The 22266-nt window shown below is 41.0% G+C and overlaps 1 protein-coding gene across 4 annotated transcripts in view; it reads right to left on the reverse strand.

The window, feature by feature from the left end:
• Positions 1 to 21342, reverse strand: part of spock3 (SPARC (osteonectin), cwcv and kazal like domains proteoglycan 3) — a gene marked incomplete at its 5' end in the record, with an annotated part of 30194 nt that extends 8852 nt beyond the window's left edge. For 2 of the 4 annotated variants that reach the window (XM_079463068.1, XM_079463069.1), the window contains 9 exons: positions 2716 to 2778; positions 3173 to 3394; positions 3551 to 3664; positions 6963 to 7062; positions 7670 to 7775; positions 9092 to 9200; positions 12473 to 12512; positions 20993 to 21109; positions 21210 to 21342. In XM_079463068.1, coding sequence (XP_079319194.1) covers positions 2716 to 2778; positions 3173 to 3394; positions 3551 to 3664; positions 6963 to 7062; positions 7670 to 7775; positions 9092 to 9200; positions 12473 to 12512; positions 20993 to 21109 — 871 coding nt within the window. Of the gene's footprint in view, positions 1 to 2715; positions 2779 to 3172; positions 3395 to 3550; positions 3665 to 6962; positions 7063 to 7669; positions 7776 to 9091; positions 9201 to 12472; positions 12513 to 20992; positions 21116 to 21209 lie in introns of those variants that run through there. The other 2 variants (XM_079463066.1, XM_079463067.1) reach the window with 1 other exon arrangement.
• Positions 21343 to 22266: the final 924 nt, after the last annotated feature.

Here is a 22266-nt window from a genome sequence, read left to right on the forward strand (position 1 = left end):
CAGCTCTTGTCTGTTATGGAGGTCAGCAACGGGAGTGCTGTATCCGAGGAGAGTTGTAGCGCTGGGTCGCACACGCCGTCACTACGGCGTGCCGATCCTAGCCCGTGCCCATTTGAGTGACGGTACACTCCGCTCGGGGTGTGACCTCCTCGTGGGCATCGGCTTAGTGCGCCTCTCTGGCAGACATCTGTAGAGCTGCGGGTTGGGCTACGCTATACCTCGCAGAGGCTTACAACCTCCGTGGGGAGTCGGCAGCTCGAGTCTTGCCAGCAGGTGAGACCAGCAGTCGTGGGGCGTACGCCTGCGCATAGCGCCATTCCCCTTCTGAGGTGGACCAGTGCGCTATGGGCTGCCTCCCTTCTTTCCCCAAGGGTGAAGAATAGGCAGTCCGTCCATCCATCAATAGCACTCAGGGCGGCGGGCTCGGCGGAGCAGCCCTGCCGCCTATGGCCGGGTATCAAGCTGAGTTATTACATATAGCTCTAACCGGACCTAGTGCCCCACACGTAGTAACCCCCCACTAGGGTGGTTCCGTCTGAGATGTCGTCATGAGATGGTTCCCCGCGTGGCAACCCATGACCTCCCCAGGTGGACATCCACCTTGCGGCATTCCGCACATACCTCCCATGAGTTCTCCCCTATTTGGTGAGACCATGTTGGTGTCTCCACTGTATTCCCCCCTAGGGTGGGAAGTGGTCTCCGTAGCGCACGTCCTCATTGAAGGAACAGCGCTTACCCAGTAGCCCTACGACTGGATGGCCCTCGCCAATGGGGCCGTCTGAGTTGGCAGAGGGCAGGGGCTACTCATCTTTGCCAAAAGCTCTGGGAGCCCCTGCCTGCCCACTGGAAGGTTACAAATTTCGCGATAGCGCTCACGTGTGGCTCGCCCAGGCCGGTCAACGTCGCTTCGCTAGAGATTGTGACGCGGCTAGTGCCGTGGCGTTTTCCATAGGAACCCCATCTGTCGGCTTCGACACAACGTCGAGAGACCGACAGAAAGGGAACGTCCCGGTTACGTATGTAACCTCTGTTCCCTGATGGAGGGAACAAGACGTTGTGTCCTTCTTGCCACGACAATAGCCGTCCGCTGCAGCAGTCACGAGATGCTCTCAGGCTCCTCAGCACAAAAGGTGAATGAATGAGCACGCCGGCTCCCCTTTTATACCCGGATATCCGGGGGCGGAGCCCGGCATGCAAATTTCATTCGCCAATTTCATTGGCCTTTTCAAAATAGTCAGAGACGATTGGTTCTCAAGGGCGAACCCCATCTGTCGGCTTCGACACAACGTCTTGTTCCCTCCATCAGGGAACAGAGGTTACATACGTAACCGGGACGTTTCGTTTACGTAGGGGAAGGGAGGCATGACTATCGGAGCAACAATCTCCTGCTTAAGTATTGCTGGGCAAAACAGATGAAAACTACATTAAATGTACAATGCAAAGATTGATTTTTATTCACACGCATTGTGCTGTGAAATCAACATCATTTGCGATTGTCTGGGAAACCGGTGTACTTCCGGTTAGTATAAGTCATTTTAGTATTCCATTTGCGTCGATACTACTCTTCTGAAATTCCTACACTGAATGGTTGAGTGCATAGTGCGTAGTTTAAGTGCATAGTGTTCAGTATAGTATGTCATTTGGAACGGTGAGGTTTTGATGGGTGTTGCTTTTTCAAATACACGTTCCTATTTCCTACTGATCAAAGAGCCGTGCTTCCCGGACAAGCTGCTCATAAACAGATAATCGAAACCGTTGGAATCTCATAATCGCACTAGATGGGTCGATTTATATTATATTTGGTGAAAATTGCGAATAATTGGCATGCAGAATATAATGTTTCAATTGTTTTAGTGGATTAGTGGGAACACAGATTTTTTGACATCGTTGTTGTGCGTATGTGAAACATACAAAATGCAAACCACGTTGATGTGTAAACATACATTTAGATTTGACCATATATACAACTGAGATCACAGAAAAGACGGTTTCATCGGACGCACAAGCCTAGCCCAAAGTTAAAGTCTGGTGTGTTTGGTTATCAGTATGGCTAGTGGCTAGTTAACAAATTAATTTGTATTAAGTTTATATTAAAATTAAAATATATTTTATTGTATTAAATGAAATTAAAACTACTCAACCGTTATACATTCTTTGCTGAGGTCTACTGGAAGTGAAGGCCAAATAGTTTGTTTATGTTGCTGCCGCTGAAACTGGCTATACGGCTCTTGTGGTTTATTGTCAGTATTATGTGCATATTAATCAATGTTTAGTCTTAATTTGCCCTGGAGATCAATAAGTCTGTCTGCCTGACTGTCTATCTATATACTGTAGAGCAGCCATGCAAATGTTTGCTCTAGCAATGATTTGATTCCCATGGGATTCTTTACTAAATGACATGCAGCTTGAAATTTAGAAATGATTAGATTTTACTGATAATTGGTTCTGTGAATCAGAAAATAATTAACATTTGCGCATAAATTTACGGACAACATTGTTAATCAAAACCCACAGGAGTGCAGAAAGACATTATCCATTGAGATGACTGTTAATAGATTTTGGAACGGAGACCGAAATGAAGAATTCATTCAATGACCATAATCTTAAAACTGATGAACATCTGACCAAACAGGATGGTCAAAACAGAATATTAGTCTATTAAAAAACTAAACAGTACTTTTACAATAAGACATATGGAGACAAAAATGCACTCACCCAGTAATTTCTTGCCAGCTAGTTGTTTGTGGATACTGGTGATCTCTGATTGACAAGGGGCCTCTGAAACACATACATTACAAGTCAATGGTCTGCGCAAATATCTGCGCATCCCTTTTCATTGTCAAAAATCAAAGCTCCCATGGCCAGTTTATCCTTGCTGTAGTCACAGCTTTTGCCTCTCTATCGCCACTTCTGTTTGAAACATAATATTGCAGATTACTTTACGTGTGTCAAACTGATATTATCTGCATACTTGTTAGAGTACCCTTGTTTTCTTGAGGATAGACATATACATGAGACTGGGATGTATCGTTGCCACGTAGCTTTCACTTAACTGAAACAACCTGTCCCAGGACATTGTTAACTGGTTTGCGAAATGCTTGGCTGTGTGTAACAGTGCTTCTTTATCTTGAAATTATTCAAAGCATGTGAAAAAGCGTACGTGTGCGTTTACCCTGATATCTCTGGAAGCAAGCACACCACTCCTGGCTTGATATCAGCCTGTTTCTGTCTGAGTCACATGACCTGAGGAAGGCTTTAGTGCACACATCGCTCTTCTCTGAGCTCAGGCTGGACAGCTCCGGTTGGTCGAGCTGAAGGTCAAAGTTTGTGTCCAGTCTGGAGAACATCCAGCCCAGAGAGTCCTTACAGAGGGGCAACTTACTTGTGTCTGTCTCTGGGCATACACGAGAGGGAGAAAGAAGATTGTAGAATTATATTTTCTTTTTTATTTGTGTGTGCTATATAGGTTATTTATCATAAGGCTGACAAAGGTAATAGAAGCTGTAATGTGTTTACTGTTTACACTTTGTATGTATGTGTGCGTGCTTACTCTTTTCTGGTTTCTGGAACTTTAATTTCTTGCTGGGATTGCCGCTCTCATGGAGAACTGCGATCCAGTCTCTTAATCTGCTGACCACCTCAGTCATCTCAGCATTACCGCACACTACACATACAGTAAAACAAACATCAGTACGTAGGTTTGCTGCAGTGACAATGACAAGGGCAACTGTGTGACTGTCTCACATGCTTAACAATTTTCCTTCAGTGCAACACCAAGAAATCCATGGGGAAAATATTAATACAGGAAATAACACTGTATAAAGATAAGTGTCTAACAATATGGATAAATCTCTCTCATGCTATATGCTAGATTTTTCTACATCAGACTAACATCAGACTGGTGTAATTCACACCCAGACTTGGGAGGGTTACTTTTAAAATGTTTTCCGTTACAGTTATAAATGACTTGATAAAGATGTATTCAGTAACATAATCTAATCACCAACATATGAAAGTAATGTAATCTGGAGGACTTTTGATTACTGGATCACATATATAAATACAGTTAAAGTCCCTGTGAAGCGCAAGTTGCAAGCCTTTTTGCTTTCGTATTCTGACGTATTTCTGATCGAAAATTAAATTTGAATCAGAAAAATTGGGCTCCGCCCAAGCCGTCTAATTTATGTAATTTGAGATGCATCACTAGAGAGCCGAAGTGCATTTTCAGATTATGATTATGAGGAAGATTACATGAGGAAAGGCACAAGAATTTTAAAAAGTGAATGACCCACACTGATAAGCTATTGACAATAAACGCTGCAATATTTCATGAAAAAATAGGAATTGTAGTTTTTTTATTTCACTGGGACTTTAATTAAGACAAAATGAGTAGATTTTTCACAAGCAGACTGAAGGCTCAGGCTATTGTTTGTGTCTCAACAATTTGTTGAACGAGTCTGGTAGTGCAGGGGTTCTCAACCTTTTTGACTCCAAGGCCATCTCACAATATTCAAAGGACCCCCAAAACCTGATATTAAATGGGAAAATGTTAATAAAAAAGTCAATATAAAAATGGATATAATATTAATAATAATAACACATAGCTTGGTTTTTAGTTGTTAAAATGTATTTCAAATCTCATGTCATCACATTTTAAATAAGTCATCCTGTTGAGAACCACTTATGTACCTTTTCCACAAGATTAGTGACGGTATTTTTCTTCCAATGGATACTCCAAATAAAACTATCTAGACATAGCTCTAACTTGCTAGCTAATGTAATTCACCTGTTATTTTCCAGAAATAATCTGCTCTACACTGACCTTGTTGTTATTGATTCTTTGTCTATCCAAAGTTTGGGCCACGGTAATGATTATGTGGTCAATGTTGAAACCTTCTATAACTCAGTTAATAGATGATAATACTGCTGATTGTGAAAAAAAGGAATATATTGTAAGATCTGGACTTCCGACACCAAACAGGCTTGCAGGTTCATTTCTTGGTGAGAGTGATCTAGAAACTACATGCTGTAAACCCCACCAGCTCTCTCACCTTTAGCTCTTAAGGAAGGTACTTAAGTCCAGTTAACTCTCAGGGTTAGGGGAGCAATCCCTGCTATTATTGTATTGTAGCCAGGAACATCCTTTTCTGGTGACACAGTGTGCATGGTGTTTCTGCAGCTCAGAGCATGATGCTAACAACACCGAGGTCAAGAGTTTGATTCCCGCGGACTGAGAAACGCAATACCAATTGCACTGTAAATCGCTTTGGATGAAACATCTAGCAAATCCGTAAATGTGCTATTAAACCCGAACATAATGGATACCATCAGCATAACCGTGCCTGCTGGTGAGATTTATATTTATCCAATGTATAAATAATTTCCAATTTACTTTGTTAAATGCATTTTCTGCACCAAATGACACAATAATTTATTTCAATTTGTTTTGTTTTGATATGTTCATTAGATTTAATAGTCTGCGTGTATCGTTTGGGGATGGTTTGGGGCATTTGATAAATCCAGTTTTGCTGTAATGAACTAATGGGCGTAACTGATTGAATTTTTGAAGCCCATGTTTCAGACATCTGTGGCGTTTGTGGGGTGCAGTACTGGAAGGAAAGATTTCCTTTTTGTCTGGTTTGGAAAGCAGCCGTGAAGGAGGACAGTAAGTCCAATGTTCTAAAATGTTTAAGCATTGTTACTTTTCTTTATTCTAAAATGTTTCATGATTATTTTTACATAATGCTTAAGGTTTGATATCGATGCCGTCCTTCCGAAACCTCTCCTATTTCCTACCCCTTCTAAAACTGGATTTATCAAATAATGTGTTCATGCGCTACCAACTCACAGACCTTTACATAAATCCACAGTGACTTCCGTTAAATGATCATAAGTTTCCTTTGAGTTGCTTTGAGCCATCATTTGAGCTGTCATTTAAAACCTTTCGATGATAAAGGCGACTGAACAGCCTGAGGCACTGCAGATGAAGACAGGAGTTACATTCATTGTGATAATGATGAAAACATACATTACTTAGCTGTCTTTCGCACACACAATGTCACAAACATTCTGGAACAGCAAACAGTTAATAAGTTCCAAAGGGATTCGCTGGGTTTGAGAAGTTGCACAAAGTTTGGTGATGTCTCGCAAAATGTATTGAAATCTCTGGGCAACACTGAAAGCAAGCCTCCCTAGTGAGCACACATCACTCCTCACAGCTAGAAAGATGAATTACTGTTTAAAGATATAGAATCATTCGCTAGCTTATGTAATAACTACGTGAGATTTCATCAGCATTTATGAGGAATCAAAATAGAAAACATATACCTTATTACTTTTATTATTAGATGCATACCGTCAATGTCCAAGTACTGAGTTGACAAGCACTTGTTATTTGGTAAGATATTTGGGATACCCAGTTTCAAACATTAAGGGTGACAAAAAAATGATATGACAAATCATTTAAATCACAAAATATGGAGATACAAGGTTTCAGAAGGACAGCAGCGAAATTATATATTACGTATATAATATACACAATATGTTTATTGTGTTCTGTATGCTAACTGACTGTATGCCAAAATATGCAGATCACAGCCTTAAGTATCCCACAATACATTGCGCTCAACCTTACCTTACATCTTAAATAAAGAATGAATTAGATATGGACTCATTCATTAATAGGACTCTTAGTAAAATAAACAAAATACACTTCTGATTCCCAACATACGATCCAGATGCCATGAATATACAAAGCAATGAGGTCACACAATATTGTAGCATGGCTCTATTTGTAACATTTACCATTGCAAACTGCATACTGTTTCATATGCAATATACAGTATGTAGGCTACTGCAATGTAAGTAGTCATAGTATTTATTTCCAGACAAAGCCAATGTGTGTGCAATACCTTATGAATGCCTAATAGAAATGAATTGCATCAGTGATGTTTGTACAGTACCTCTCTTCTCCACTGGACTCCCTGAAGGACATGGGCACTGTCCTGAACACTTGACAGAAATCTGCTTTCCAGATATGCAGGCTTGATATTCTAGTTTACACTACAACACACACACACACAAACAAATCTGAGATTAGATACAGTAAACTCGTTGTTGATCCGGATTAATCTCTCGGTCGTATTTCTCTATGACACAACTTTATGAAAAGCAATTTGAACAATATACAAATGCAGATGCTGACACATGCACCCAGGCGGTAAACAGGCTGTGTGCAGTACAGTTGCTTTAAATGCCAACTGGTTTGTATGAGTTACAGTTAATAGTATCTTAATGTGAACATTTTTATAGAAACATTTTCTGCATTTGGCACAACATGTATTCACCCTCATGTAATTTAGAACGTTTACAGTATTGACTCTTTCTTCTGTGTAACACAAAATAATATTTTTTGAGAAACGTCTCAGTGGTTTTGTTTCCATACAATGGAAGTCAATGGGGGCCAATGTTGTTTGTTTACCACTGTTATTCAAAATATCTTCTTTTGTGTCCTGTAGAAAAAAAGGTCATAAGGGTTTGAACTAACAGAATGATTATTTTTTTTATTTTTTAGGGAGTGAACTATGCCTTTATGCTATGAACTGTTTTAAGAGAACGTGCATTCCCTGGGATTGAATCTTATATGTGACCATATATATGTGCATGATACCTTGGTGGAGTAAGAGTGCCCATCCGTTCCACAAACAGGTGAGGGATGCACAACTGGACATCGCTTGCATTTCAGTTGTGGCGCGTTCAAATTCATGCCATTAAAACTGCGCACAAAAAGATGAGAGATTGTGTAAAACACAACTCTGCTGACTAACTGTAACAGTCAGTTTTAGTTTTTCGCTTATGTATTTGTCTCTCTCTGTGGAGTTCCCTGCACACCTCTGATATCCTTCTTTGTATGTCTTTCAGTTGTTCATGCAGAAAATATGTGTTACAGTATGTTAACACCCACAGTTCCCTTCCTGATTCGTTTCATAACAATCAGTGTTGACAACTGTAGCTTTGCAAGATCCAGGTCATTGTGTGCCTTATTTGCACCTCGGCCGCAAAAACACAAGCACACACTCACACAATTCCCAGACATTGGCAGGCAATGTTTCCAGTTAGTTCCAGCTTATGTTGCTGGGTATGAACAAAAAGCAACCTTTTGTCATTGTAGTTAACATAAGGCGCTGTACATGCAAATCCAAAAGCATGCTACTCAAAATCCATAAAAGTAGCAATATATATTGCTTATTCGAATGGGGTTAAGATCAAAGACAACCTCTGCAATAATTACAAATGACTAACGTTAGAGGTCCCCAGGTAATACTTATCTCGTGCGAATAGGGCTATCAGGGCATATCAAGCGATCTCTAACAAAGTAATAGTGGCGCATCGTACAAATACTGTATGTTTTACTCACATAACTGGCTGCAATGACTCGCTGGTGTGAAAAGGGAGTTTCAGTGTTTGTGTAGTGACTGCACTTTGCCTTTGTAGGGCAGTATAGATGTATACACTCTCAGTTTATCTTTACTATACACGCTTGGTTTCTCTGTCTGGTAGGTGTAGATGTCACGCCACTTAACTGGAGGTTCATCCCTGGATCCATTTAGTGAGCGCGTATAGGTCGGCCAGATTCTTTGTGAAAAAAAACAACCTCAGTCCTAGATAGTTGGTGACCTTACATGTTAAAATTAATTCGATTTGTTTTCTGGTCATTGTCAAAGCAAGCAAACAAAAAATGCTACCTAGCATTAGTAATCCACCTCCACCTAAACTCCGCCCACAGAAATGCATCACAATGTTAAAAAAACATAGATATACTAAACCCAATAAAATGAATACCGACCACTGTCCTCACTGATCCCTAACACTGCTTTAATTTGTTTTTGACAATTTATTCAACTAATATTTATGAGAACAGTCCTCCTAAAGGAACAAGCTCAGCTTTCTAGCTCTCCAAAGTGTGCAGGTGAACCCAATTTCACGATGCTGACTAAAGGCAGATTAAACCCAATGTCGCTGTATTTTGGGGGTTTCAGTAGTGAGCAAAAATCCAGTAAATATGAATCAGATTGGGCAGGGGAAGTTATACCTTATCCTGCGTTGACTGACACAGGTGGGTGTTTGGTAATCTTCAGCCACACACACTTTAAGGCGGCCACATTTTATCTTGAGGCATGGATCTTTGGCAGGGTCCAGAGCTGAAACACAAATAAACATGTACATGTATATGTGTACAAACAAAGAAAATAACACAAGCGCACAACGAAGGAGAAGTGCAATCCAACAGGGTCTCTTCAATAACTCCACAGGAACAGAAAAAGCACGTAACACATACACAATAACCGTAATGAACTTATGAAAACACCGAGCTTGAATACACATGGAAACATAATCAAGAGAAACAGAAACAGGTGCGGGAACTAATAAGGGGACAGGCAAAAACGGGAACACCGAACTCAAAACATAAACATAAATGAACTGTGACAGTGAAAACCAGTTTTATATTCTAATAAACAAGTTTGATTTCTAGCATTAGCTTGAATAGGAGTACAGTCTTTGACATGGCCTTACTCGGTCAATATTAAAGGCATGACGATTATATTTTCACAGAATGAAATCATGTAGACATTTTTACAGGCAGGTTCACATTTTTATTCCTCACAACCATATTTTGTTATTCAATAACCAGTAACAATCCAGTGTAGCAAGTGTAGTTGGTGAATCAATCACTCCAGCTTTCATGTAAACTGAAGAAATGAAATCTATTGTCTCACAAAACTGTGCTGTGTGTAACATGCGTTATTACTGCTTCCATTGAGGCAAAAAGTAACACAGCCATTGATGTTTAAAGGTCCAATCTATTCAATTTTATCGGCATCTAGAGGTGAGGTTTGCGAATTGCAACCATTGGCTCAGTCCACCGCTCAACCCTCCCTTTTGAAGCACTACGGAGGCTGACACAAGACTAAGATGTTGTCAGGTTTTCGCTTCTTTGCCGAAGGAAATAACGTATTTACGAAACACCCTCGGTACAGTTGTTTGTCCGTTTAGGTCAGAAGTCTTATAAAATAGTTCCTGTGAGATCAGACTGGCTCTCCTCTGTCCTCCCCGTCACTTCTGCACAATCCTATCTATTAAAGTAACAAAATACTCAGACCTGTTCTTTGTGTAAAAATTGACCCTATGTGTATTGTTTTACAAACAGGAAGGAGAAAAATATATACAGCTGCAAATATAATACATTGAACTGTGTGCGCGAGTGTAGCGTGCGGTATGGGTGTGAGTAATTCTTCTATTTCTGTTGAATGACCTGAAACATACTGAAATGAGGCAGAAGCTAATGCCCTGTGACGAAAAAGAAATAGAGAAAATACAACCGTTCTAATGCCATTAACTCCATTTATAGTCTTAGTTGGCTCACGCACATACACATAGCAGACACAATCTCACAAACAGTACATACTTAAACACTACCTTACCCTTGACAAAGCACATACACACCCAAGCACACTTCGAACGCTCTCTGACCTCACATGGTAAGAGCCTTAGTCAAATCCTGCACAGGCTTTACAGCTTATCCAATCCAAATCTCCTCAGCACCCTCTGATGCCATTGTTCCCTCGTGTGTGCGCGACGTTGATTTGTGCATCATCATGTTTGCAGTGTGATCTGATTTTTTTCTTTTAATTGCTCTTTTTGACTCGTTCAAAGCACTATCAATAGTCATTTGCATGCACATCGAACCCGTGATGAATATTCAAGGCATTTCTAATGACTTTCGAATATGCATGATCTCGTAACATTTACTGCACACTGAGAGCTTGATGTGAAAGAGACTCTTAAAAAGCAGTTTTCTCATTTTCTCAGATGGATGTTGCGTGATGATACGGGTATTAAACCACAGCATGCGATTGTGAATTAGCAGCTTAGTTCTCATATATGTCTGATTAACATCCACTCGACGCTGATGACCAGTGAGACACCGCGGCTCCAATGACCAGCAACATTATTTCATTTCAAATGGTTTAATTAGTAAAACATGAACATTCATTTTATCATTTAATCCCATGTTAGTAAAGCTTGTAATGATGAGATGAATCCCAGCTGATTAAGGTTTTGCTGCCCATCAGCATAAATGTGTTCTGTGTCCTTTTGCTAGTCTGTTGTTGAATGCTTGAATCCGATTGGATCAAGGGATGAGGGATCAATCAGATCTTTTTGCACGTGAACACCACATGAACACGCTGAAACGTGCCCGCTTGAGTGGTAAAAAACGTAGCAAAATGAATGGTTACAATATAAGGAAACTCAATTCCGCACCACATTTGAGTGTCCAAGATCACCTGATTCCTATGTAAGTCGAAAGTTAGTCGTAAGGATCACAATCGATTTCTCCTTGCCATGTTGGGCTGCTGAAACATTAATGTTCACTGATAGTTAAGGCTGGGTTTTATTTAGGTTTTTATGATATTAGCATAAAAAAGATCCACAAAAAAAGTTCAACATTGACATTACAGAGTAACTACAGTGTCCTGTCTGTGAATGTAAGCAGTCTGCCAAGTTGTAAAGCCTAAAGGGAATGAATAACAAAGTTATTGGCTTGGGAAAGGAGGAGTCTACTCTGAATCATGCGAACAAGTCGCCTGTTGTTCGAATTTCTGTTCCGTGTCAGATTTGCGTCTCTCGGTGTAATGCCCGCCTGCGTTTGCGAAGCTGTACACTGTAGACCAATCACAGCAGACTAGAGCATCTGACCAATCAGATCAGAGTGGACTGATTGAAAGGAGGGGATTAGACAGATGAATCGCCGAACTCATCATTTGAGAGTCAGTGAAGATGTAAGGTAATAATAATTGCCTATTATTAGAAAATGAAAGTGTTTTTACACCTTGTATGTACGTAAACTTGTTGTTTGACACCCCATAAGCCAGAATAGGACCTTAAATATCACAAAATACTTACTTTACGTAATCGTTCTGTCAAATTCTGTCACCATTTACTCACCCTCTTGTCATTTCAATCCTGAACAGAACACAAAAGAAGGTATTTTGAAGAATGTTGTTAACCGACACCCATTCACTTGCATTGATTTTGTGTCCATTGAATAAAAGTGAATAGGTCTTTGGTTAGCAACATTCTTTAAAATATCTTCTTCTGTGTTCTGCAGAAGAAAGAAATAGGTTGGAAATTACAAGAGGGTAAGTAAGTGATGACAGAATGTAAATTTTTGGGCGATCCATCCCTTTAAATAGCAGCATTTTATTGAAAGAAATCTTTAAATTGAACAATATTTAAAGTATACGTAAATTTAAGTGCAGATTATTCTGACACTACATGAATGCAGCGTAATTTAACTAGCGACCACGTGCAGTGCCAGCTTCTTACGTCTGTTTCGAGCACCAGAGGGCAAATATTTCAATCGACAGCTCATGTAAGTGGCACAGAAATATACGTATTAATTCGCTCTTACCCTGATCAAATGGCTTTCCTGGGCTCCACGTCCCTGGTTCCTAACATAGAAGAAACACAATGGTTAAACTAAGAAAATCTTGAGTTCTGCATTTGATCTTTCTTGAATATTAGTACATAATGTAACAGGTCTTGAGTAATACTGTGCGTAAGTACAAATCTTTCCATCGTTTAACTTTACTGTTAAAAATATACTATATTATATTATTATACATATTTATATAAAAAACTATGCTCTTTGTTTGTCAAATACCCTCAACACTATTCCTTGTTGTAAATGTATCTTTGTATATACTGTGCTTCTTGTTAGCGCTTAAGGCTCAATTTAAAAGGCTCCCTCATTTGTAAATCACTTTGGATAAAAGCATTTGCAAATTAAATAACGGTAAAAAAGCATGACACTCAGAACATGTAGTTACAGTACACCTAATGCACACAGCATTATATCACACAAGTGGCACAGACGCATGGTGTAAACATGAAAGAATTTCCCTGCAAACAAATATAGTTAGTAAGACTCTCTAAAGGAATAAAAAAACAAAGTTGTTAATAATACAAACCTCCACCTCCTGATTGTAGAGAAAGCATTAAAGAGAAAACAAATAAACAACAAACATTAGACAAAACAGTAAGCACAAACATGTAAACACAAAATGGACCACAAAAAAACACACAAAAATATACACAATAAATAGGAAAAGGGTACAAAACTTTACAATACGGTTCAGTTTTTTATGTTAGTTAGTGTAAACTAACAGTAAACAATATGTTTTCTGACTTTGCTTATCAACATTTCCTAATACATCGGTGTTGGTTAACAGTTGAGACCTTATTGTAAAGTGTTACCCAGAAAATACACATGGCTTGGCATTGTGCAGGTTTCCACTGAACTGGTTTGTTTGCAGTCATATTCAGTAACTGGTCTGCGCTTGTCTTCATGCTTACTTTACTCTGGTTAATATGTCAGCTTCTGACAGAGTTCCGGCAAAGATTGTTAGCACCATATGGCGACACACTCACACGCACATAGGTAAGAATGTGACATGGCAACTGTCAGGCCCTCTTGCAAATTGCAATTCCCTGCGCTCCTCCGTGTGTGTGTGGCGTGCATGCAAATGCATCTCGTGACAACAGCACCACATGAAATCTATTACGGTTTTTCCATTGGTCATTCATAATAATCTTTTCCGCTTACAAAAAAATCTTTATCTTCCTTGGTAATGTTGTGTGTAAACATTGTCACCGTTCCGTTTCCTCCTATTTCGTGCCTCAATTTCAGCATCTAAACACACCCGAGATTCACTTAGATCTCTTGTGACTTGTGCAGTTTGCATACAGCAGAAATGTGAGTTATACATCATCATTAATATCGTACAGCAAACATCAACAGAGCCACTATGAGCTCCTCAACACAATACACAATACAATACAAATTTTTCTCTTTCTTTGCCTTGTTTAATCTTTGTTTTCATTAGAAATCTACATGGAGAAAAACAAATGCAATACAAAAACGAATAGAGAAAATTTAGAAACGTAGAAAAACGTTATATGTACTGTAAGCACACTCTTATCAGAAGGTTATGTGACACCTAGTCCCAGAAAAAGTACTGTAACTCTTTGACAGACCCTAGTGTAAATCGCAACAATATAAAAATATGATGAAGGGCAAGTACACTAAATCACAGTATGAAACCATATACGGCATCATATACTTCTGTAATTCTAAAAGATGTGTTTTTTGGTATATAGCATGTGTATGAGCGTGTGTGCATGTGTGTGTAGTCTGTGTGCTCCATTAAGCCGTTCAATCTTTCGGTTGATGTTAGGGTTGAGAGAGTATTCTGTCTTTCTCTGTTGTCTGCTGGTGGCTCACATCTTTCACATCGACAACAGAAACCGCCTCCAAACCATTGAAAACATTAGCTCTAAAATCAGAGTGGGTCTTTTAAGTCTAGACTCATGATATAAACATCAGACCTGCTCAGGACACTGTGAGAGCAATCATTCGAAGATAGCACTGAACCATCACTAAAGAGCTTGCCACATAACACACTACTCTCTGGAATAACCATTTAGTGCACTAATTAGCTTTTAACACTTACTATTTACCATGTTGAGGATTGAGATGTTATTCTTGGGTATATTTATTGTAATTGTTTGTGCAGTATATTTATATTTAACTTACATTGTATGTTTTATACAGGTAAAAGTAATGTCCATTATTCAAATAGTTTAATAAAGATGCATTAAAAACGCTGTTAATGATTATTTTGAATCATTAATAACATATAACATTGTAGTCAATGTATGCATTAGTTCTAGTGAGCTTTTAGTTTTTCTGTGCATTTTGGTGTAATTGAAAAAAATACAACCTTTTTTTGAATGCGATTAATCGCAAAAGTCCGAGTTTCTGATTGTAAATTGAATGATTATAGCACGAGTGTCCAATACTGTGCATCAGTTTCATTTATATAGCCTAAATTTATCTACATCACATCACAATTCCCATGTGTCAGACACATAAAAAGATAAGACTAGTCTTTAAACTAAATAATTTCCTTTGCAATTACATTAAGGGCATACAGGAGGATTTCCTTGGGTATTACTGAAAGGCTTCTACGTATTTGTTGAATGAATAACTAATAAAGAAGCAGCGAGCAACATTAATCTGTTCTAATAAGAAAATAAGAAAAACAATGGCAGTGGACAGTGTTTACAAAAATCTAGTTCTTATCATCTCCATACATAGTTGGCATATTGAGAAGCTAGACTGTGTGTGCTGAGGATGGCCAGCATGGCAGCAAGGCGGCTGTTCTTTCATGCGGAAAGTGCCGGAAGCATCATACCCTTCTGACATCATTCATTCTTTATGACTCTCTCTTTCTCTCTCTCTCTCTCTCGGTCTGTTCTTCACACACGCACAGGCATTTACAAGCACCACAAACAGACACATGCAATTATACAAAGAGAGCAAAATCTACATACCATCAAAACACAATCTGCCTATGGCACTAATGCTGTGTCCTAACCAGGCGTGATGCAATAAAGTGATTAAGGCTATCTCTACCGTGAAAAGAAATCGCAATTGGAACAAAGTGACCTGAAGTCATTCATTTTTAATGAGAGTTGGCGATTTACCGGCGTCATGAGTGACGACGACCATTTGGAGTGCAGACAAAGTGGATCAGAGGTCGACCTTATGCAATTGAGCAGTGATGCGACCAATAGGAGTGCAGACTGGAATTTGCCACTTTATATAGTTAAATACAACAGTGTTTAATGTCAATGTCAACATTATCTATTCCATGCTATCTATAGTCTGTCAACAATTGTCTCATATGTGTTTATTTAAATTAAAAGGCGTAAATTGATACTTATATGAAACCATATACGAAATAAACAAGTCTCCTGAGCTGTAAAAGAGCAACCAATGAGCCTCAATATTTTCCTCTGGGTATCATCAGCTGTTGTGTCAAATTACTGTATGTTAGATTACGTGTTTTAACAGCATTGAGTCTGCATGTGTTTGGGTGTCTTTTGTAGATAATCCCAAGGGCTATTTTCATAAACAGCAAAGTTTCTCTCTCTCTCTCTCCATTAAGGCCTGGAGCAGCCTGCCAACCTCTATTCCATTAAGAGGACAAAGAAAAAAGGGAGATTGGGAGAACAAAGCGATAGAAAAAGAGACAAGGACATGAAGATGAAGATGAAGGAGAGAAAGAGGGTGAGGTACATCTAAATTATAGGGTAATAATTAAATATTTTATTAATCTATAATAATCCATATTCTTTAACACTGTCTCGCCTTATGTTCAAAGATACATTTTTCAATAATCATGATGAGTATTGGGCACATACCCAAAATACCTAATGCAATTTCTTGACACATTTTACTGTAAATGCATTTTTTTTCTCAGTGGTATTTCACACTTTCCAGTAATATTGGTCACATGTTTGTGAGTAAGAGTTAATAGCGAATACCCAGGGGAACATTTTTATTGCAACATTCAAAGAGTCCTACACACAAATACATTTATATGCACAGTTTAGAAAAAAATCATCGAGCAAGGGCTGATTCAAAGATTTCAGCCTAAACTATACTTCACTTTTTACACGTACGTGAAAGTCAGCATACAGAAATGTCTTCTTCAGAAAACTGATTTTTGTAAACAAAACAAAAAGAATGAATCTTGCCTCAATCCATCTCTACTTACTTCTTATTAGTCGTTGGTATCAATGTGTGCTGCTCGGCAAGACCGTTTCGTGCTTGAGCGCCACCAAGTCATGTTTTACTGTAACTTCAGCAGCTCCAGGCAATCAAATTTTTCTAATGCGTCAAACCAAAACAACGAACCAGAGCCGTATTTTTGGATTATGCTTTTATGCCTGCCGTTTTTCGTGTCGGTGTGCACACTCTCACATTGGCGCCCTTTGTGTGGTCATGAGCCGTTAAACATTGGCGTTAAGAGCGCACAGTTATCGTTCTGGTGCGGACAAGCCTTTTGTTTTTGTCTCTTTAGCATGGTGAAGTGTAAAATCTCATTGGTTTAAAATCCCATTCCACATTGCAATGGCTCTGACTGAGTCTGGTGGTATTAATGGGCTTCAGAAACCTAACCTGAATGTGAGATACCTCCGAGAAGAGGAATCTCAATTTTTTTCTTAAAACCAATTAAAATTGCATCTGTTTGGCAGCAGATGTTTAACAAACAGTGAGTTATTTGGCGTAAAGAATCCCTAACCGTGGTGTGTTTCTTTACAATGCTGTGGCCGTGGTGACTCTACTTTCGAATCTGACTTGCAATCTTTTGCCTCATGCCAAAGCAAACACACGATCGGTGAGTGGCCATGTCTCTCTGTTAGAATCAACTGACTGAATCCTCTCAAGTTATAGACTAATGTAGAAACTCTCCACACTTTCTTCATGTCTCCTTTGGTGGCATTAGTTCAAAGTTGATACACAAGCATTAAATGTCACAACAGAGCAGCTGACAGAGAAGTCAGAAATGTGTTTGTGTGTGTAAGAGGGACGGAAGATGTTTGACAAGCGAGACGATGACCAATGGCCATTTTCAGCCTGTCAATCTTACAAAGCCGCACACATGCACACTTCACCGATCAAAAGCTTTACAGCACCAGCCTACATGTACCACACACACATACTTCTTAGTGCTTCGATACGACTGAGGGTCTGTGATTTTAGGTCTTGGTAATTGCTTTGCTGTAAGGGCCAGTTGATTAAAAAAATCCCATCGAGTCACGTTTGCTGAACAACTAATCTGGATAAATCACTTTCTACTGATGGCCTAAAGTGTCACATAAAAAGTATAACTAATCTTCGATGTGCCTTTGAGACCAAAATCGGTACGGTGTACAGTGTATGTGTGCGGCCTGGTTTCTCTTGATATTAAGATAAATGTTTACTGAAATGAATTTATGACTGATTATATCATCTTAAACTAATAAGGCACATTTAAAGTGAATTATTTGACTGAATTAAGTGTGTTTGTGTGAGATGAGAAACTCTTCATCTGGTAATCAGGTGGTGAACCAGCTCATGGCCACTGTCCTACGCCACCGATGTAGTCTAACTGTCTTAACTACATCCCTTCCATAAACAACATGACCACAAATAGACACAGGAAGAAATGGATGTCATCTGGTCCGGATGATATCATTCACTGCCAATTTACATCAGCATCTTTATAAAGGACTTTGTAATGAAACCTGAGCACTGAGCACAAACAAGATCTCCCAAAAGAAAACAGTTTAGTCATTGAATAGTGCTCTTCCCATGGTTAACTGAGGTCAAAGATACTACTGTATGTAGCCAAGTGGATTTGCCCAAATACGCACGAGATGTTCCCTTTCTGTCGGTCTCTTGATGTTGTGTCGAACCGACAGACGGGGTTCGCCCTTGAGAACCAATCATCTTCTGACTATTTTGAAAAGGCCAATGAAATTGGCGAATTAAATTTGCATGCCGGGCTCTGCCCCGGATATCGTTGAGATGTCAGCCATGCTCTCTCGGGCCGCCGCGAGCATCGGGCTGCAGTGCACCGCACTGCCCACGCCCCAGCGCTCACGGCTGGATAATTGGTACATCGGGTCTGAGCGCGACTCCGGGCGGCGCACGGCCCCTGTGCCATTTTTTCCCGAAGTCCATGAGGAGATCAGCAAGACCTGGAGCGCCCCCTTTTCGGCTTGCTCCCGTCAAGCTGACTCTGTCGTCCTCTTTTCCCTCGATGGTGGGGCAGCTAGAGGCTATGTCGATGTCCCCCAGGTGGAACGTGCAGTCGCGGTGCACCTGTGCCCGCAGACGGCGGCCACGTGGAGGTCTCGACATAGACTCCCGTCTAAGCCGTGTAGGGTTTCGGCATCACTTGTGTTGAAATCCTACAACGCCGCTGGACAAGCTGCCTCAGCTCTTCATGCATGGCCATCCTGCAGGTCCATCAGGCCAAGGCACTGAAAGAGCTCCACGAGGGTAAGACCGACCCAAAGGTCATGCAGCAGTCTGTCCCTGTCCCTACGGGCCTTTACAAAGGGGAGAGAGGTGTGCGGGTACTCAACTTGCCACAAGGCGGCTGTACGCCTTAAAGTGGCGCCTCTTCTCGTCTTGGTGTTCTTCTCGCAGAGAAGACCCACGGAATTGCTCGGTCAGGCATGTGCTGTCCTTCCTGCAGGAGAGGTTGGAGAGTAATCTCTCCCCTTCCACACTGAAAGTGTATGTAGCCGCTATCGCCGCTCATCACGAGCCAGTTGCTGGAAAACCTCTAGGGCAGCATGACCTGATCATCAGGTTCCTCAGGGGCGCGAGGAGGCTTAACCCACCTCTTCCGCGCTCCGTACCCTCTTGGGACCTCAATGTGGTCCTGGGGGCCTTCAGAGGTCTCCCTTCTTACGATGAAGACGACTCTCCTGGTGGCGCTCGCATCCATCAAGAGGGTGGGGGATCTGCAAGCATTTTCCGTGACCACGGATTGCCTAAAATTCGGGCCCGGTGTCTCTCACGTGATCCTGAGACCCGGCTACGTGCCCAAAGTCCCCACCACTCCCTTCCGAGACCAGGTGGTGAACTTGCAGGCGCTCCCCACCGGGGAGGAAGACCCAACCCCGTCCGTGTTGTCCAGTACGCGCCTTGCGCCTCTACGTGGACCGCACACAGAGCTTCAGAAGCTCTGAGCAGCTCTTTGTTTGTTTCGGAGGTCAGCAGAGGGGAGAGCTGTCTCCAAACAGAGACTGGCGCACTGGATCGTGGACGCCGTCACGACAGCGTACCGATCTCAGGACTGCCCGTGCCCGCTGGCAGTGAGGGCACACTCGACTAGGGGTGTTGCCTCCTCGTGGGCACTGGCTCAGGGCGCCTCTCTGGCAGACATATGCAGAGCTGCGGGTTGGGCTGCGCCCAATACCTTTGCGAGGTCCTACAACCTCCGCGTGGAACCGGTGTCAGCTCGAGTCTTACAGGGTAACACCAGGTGAGAAGAGCGCCATCCCCCTCTTTAGGTGGGTCAGTGCGCTATCATCTGCCTCCCTTCTTTCTCCTCGGGCGAAGAATAGGCAGTCCATCCATCACTAAGCACTCAAGGCAACGGGCTGAGCGGAGCAGCCTACCACCTTTGGCGGTTCGCGATAGATTGTGACGCGGCTAGTGCTGTGGCGTTTTCAATAGGAACCCCATCTGTCGGTTCGACACAACTTCGAGAGACCGACAGAAAGGGAACGTCTCGGTTACGTATGTAACCTCTGTTCCCTGATGGAGGGAACGAGATTTTGTGTCCTTCATTCCACAACAATAGCCGTCCGCTGCAGCAGTCACGAGATGCTCTCAGGCTCCTCAGCACAAAAGGTGAATGAATGAGCACGCCGGCTCCCCTTTTATACCCGGATATCCGGGGGCGGAGCCCGGCATGCAAATTTCCCTTTCAAAATAGTCAGAAGATGATTGGTTCTCAAGGGCGAACCCCATCTGTCGGTTCGACACAACGTCTCGTTCCCTCCATCAGGGAACAGAGGTTACATACGTAACCGAGACGTTTTTGCTTCGTTTCTAAGATGCACAAAATTCTGCTGTATGCATTTCCAATGCCAAGTGTTCTGACCGATGTACGCAAAAGCATCCCAAAACTTCAGGTTAATGTTTTACCAGTTCGGGAACTGATGGCGCACAAATGACGCACCGAGTCTAATTGACTTGTGACCGTCTTCCGTAATACTCTGATTTAATACGAAACGGTCACTTAATAAGGATTTATACGGTGCGCAAGGCATTCCACACGCCGGATTGAATCTCACGTCTCTTTCCATGAAATGTAATGTCGTTGTTGTCACGTATGCCACATTTGAACATTTAAACAACCCATACAGAACGAAATGATTGGCTGTGTTTCAAAACCTAGTGCGCTACCTGCCCAAACACCATCGATTCGAACGCGCGTATGATGCACAAAATGCCATCTAGCTAGGTAGTCTAGATGTGATGAAAATAAGGCATTATTATAAAGAACAGGCCACTCACGTCTCTGAATTTGTCCCATCTCCCGGTCAACCATTTGTCGTCCAAAAAATTGCCGTTCTCTTTGCGGCCAGAAGCTCCGGCAATGAGCAGCGCGCACACAGCGATCAGCACAAGCATCTGCATCGAAAGATAGAAATCAGCACACACACACTGTTCTGGTGTTCTGCACCGACAGACACATACAGAATAACCGTGACAATAATCCGTTATGCGTCACCTTCAAGAGGAGAATATACGCGCTGTCATTGACTGAAGATCTCCGTGCTGAGACTCAACTGATCTTCACCAACCTCTCTCTCTCTATCTCCCTCTCTCGCCAAAGCGTATGCTCGTGTGAAGGCGGACGTGGGCACGCGTTATTATCATTTCCTGCGTGCTGTTGAGTGTCCAACCCATCTCTCCCTACACATGGATTATTCACACATCAAATAAAAATATGTTTTCATAAAAATAATTTCACTTAATTTAACGTATTTAACTTTCATTGGATATAATTGCGCTCGCTCTCTCTCTCTCTCTCTCTCTCTCTCTCTGCGCTGTTTATTTTATGCATGTTAAATATTTCCTCTCCCCTTTGAATATTTGTAAATATATATGAACGTTTATACCTTGAAATCTTGGCTACAAAAAGCCTATTATAATTCTACAAACATACAGTATATTCAAAACCTTGAACCTTTAATTAAAAACATTTATTTAATTTAACCAAACAGGGAAATCCAAAATATAAAACCCTTGGCCAACAGGTGACATTGGCAGCAAGTGCAACATTTATCATGTGTGACAGCATGACCCATAAATGTGACAACTTGCTCCAACTTGATGTTAACAAAACATGCTGTTTGAACGGTTTAGCCTTTTGTTAAACTCTTTATTATAAAGATGACCCTTGCCATAATATCAAGTGTGCTTTCATTGGGATCACTTGTTGATATGAGCCACAGAATAAGATATTTAATAATATCTTAATATTATCTACCGGATAAGCGGTAGAAAATGAATGAATGAATGAATAATATTATCTAATCATATTTATTAGATACTTAATCATTTAAGTGTTGATGGTAGAGTTGTTGTCATTTAACCAGCATGCAAACCCACAGATAACCTTATCTAGCCAATATGAAAATATTTATGTATAGATAAATGTGGATTCATGAGTTGGTGAGGTGGTATGTTACATTGATTTATTTTAACCATTATTTCCGACTTTCATTTTATTCATTGTGTGGTGCAGTATTTAGATGTTGCAGTCATCTGTCTATTAACGTCCA

The sequence above is a fragment of the Barbatula barbatula genome (assembly GCF_947034865.1).
Source record: "Barbatula barbatula genome assembly, chromosome: 8".
In the NCBI taxonomy this organism is placed as follows: domain Eukaryota; kingdom Metazoa; phylum Chordata; class Actinopteri; order Cypriniformes; family Nemacheilidae; genus Barbatula; species Barbatula barbatula.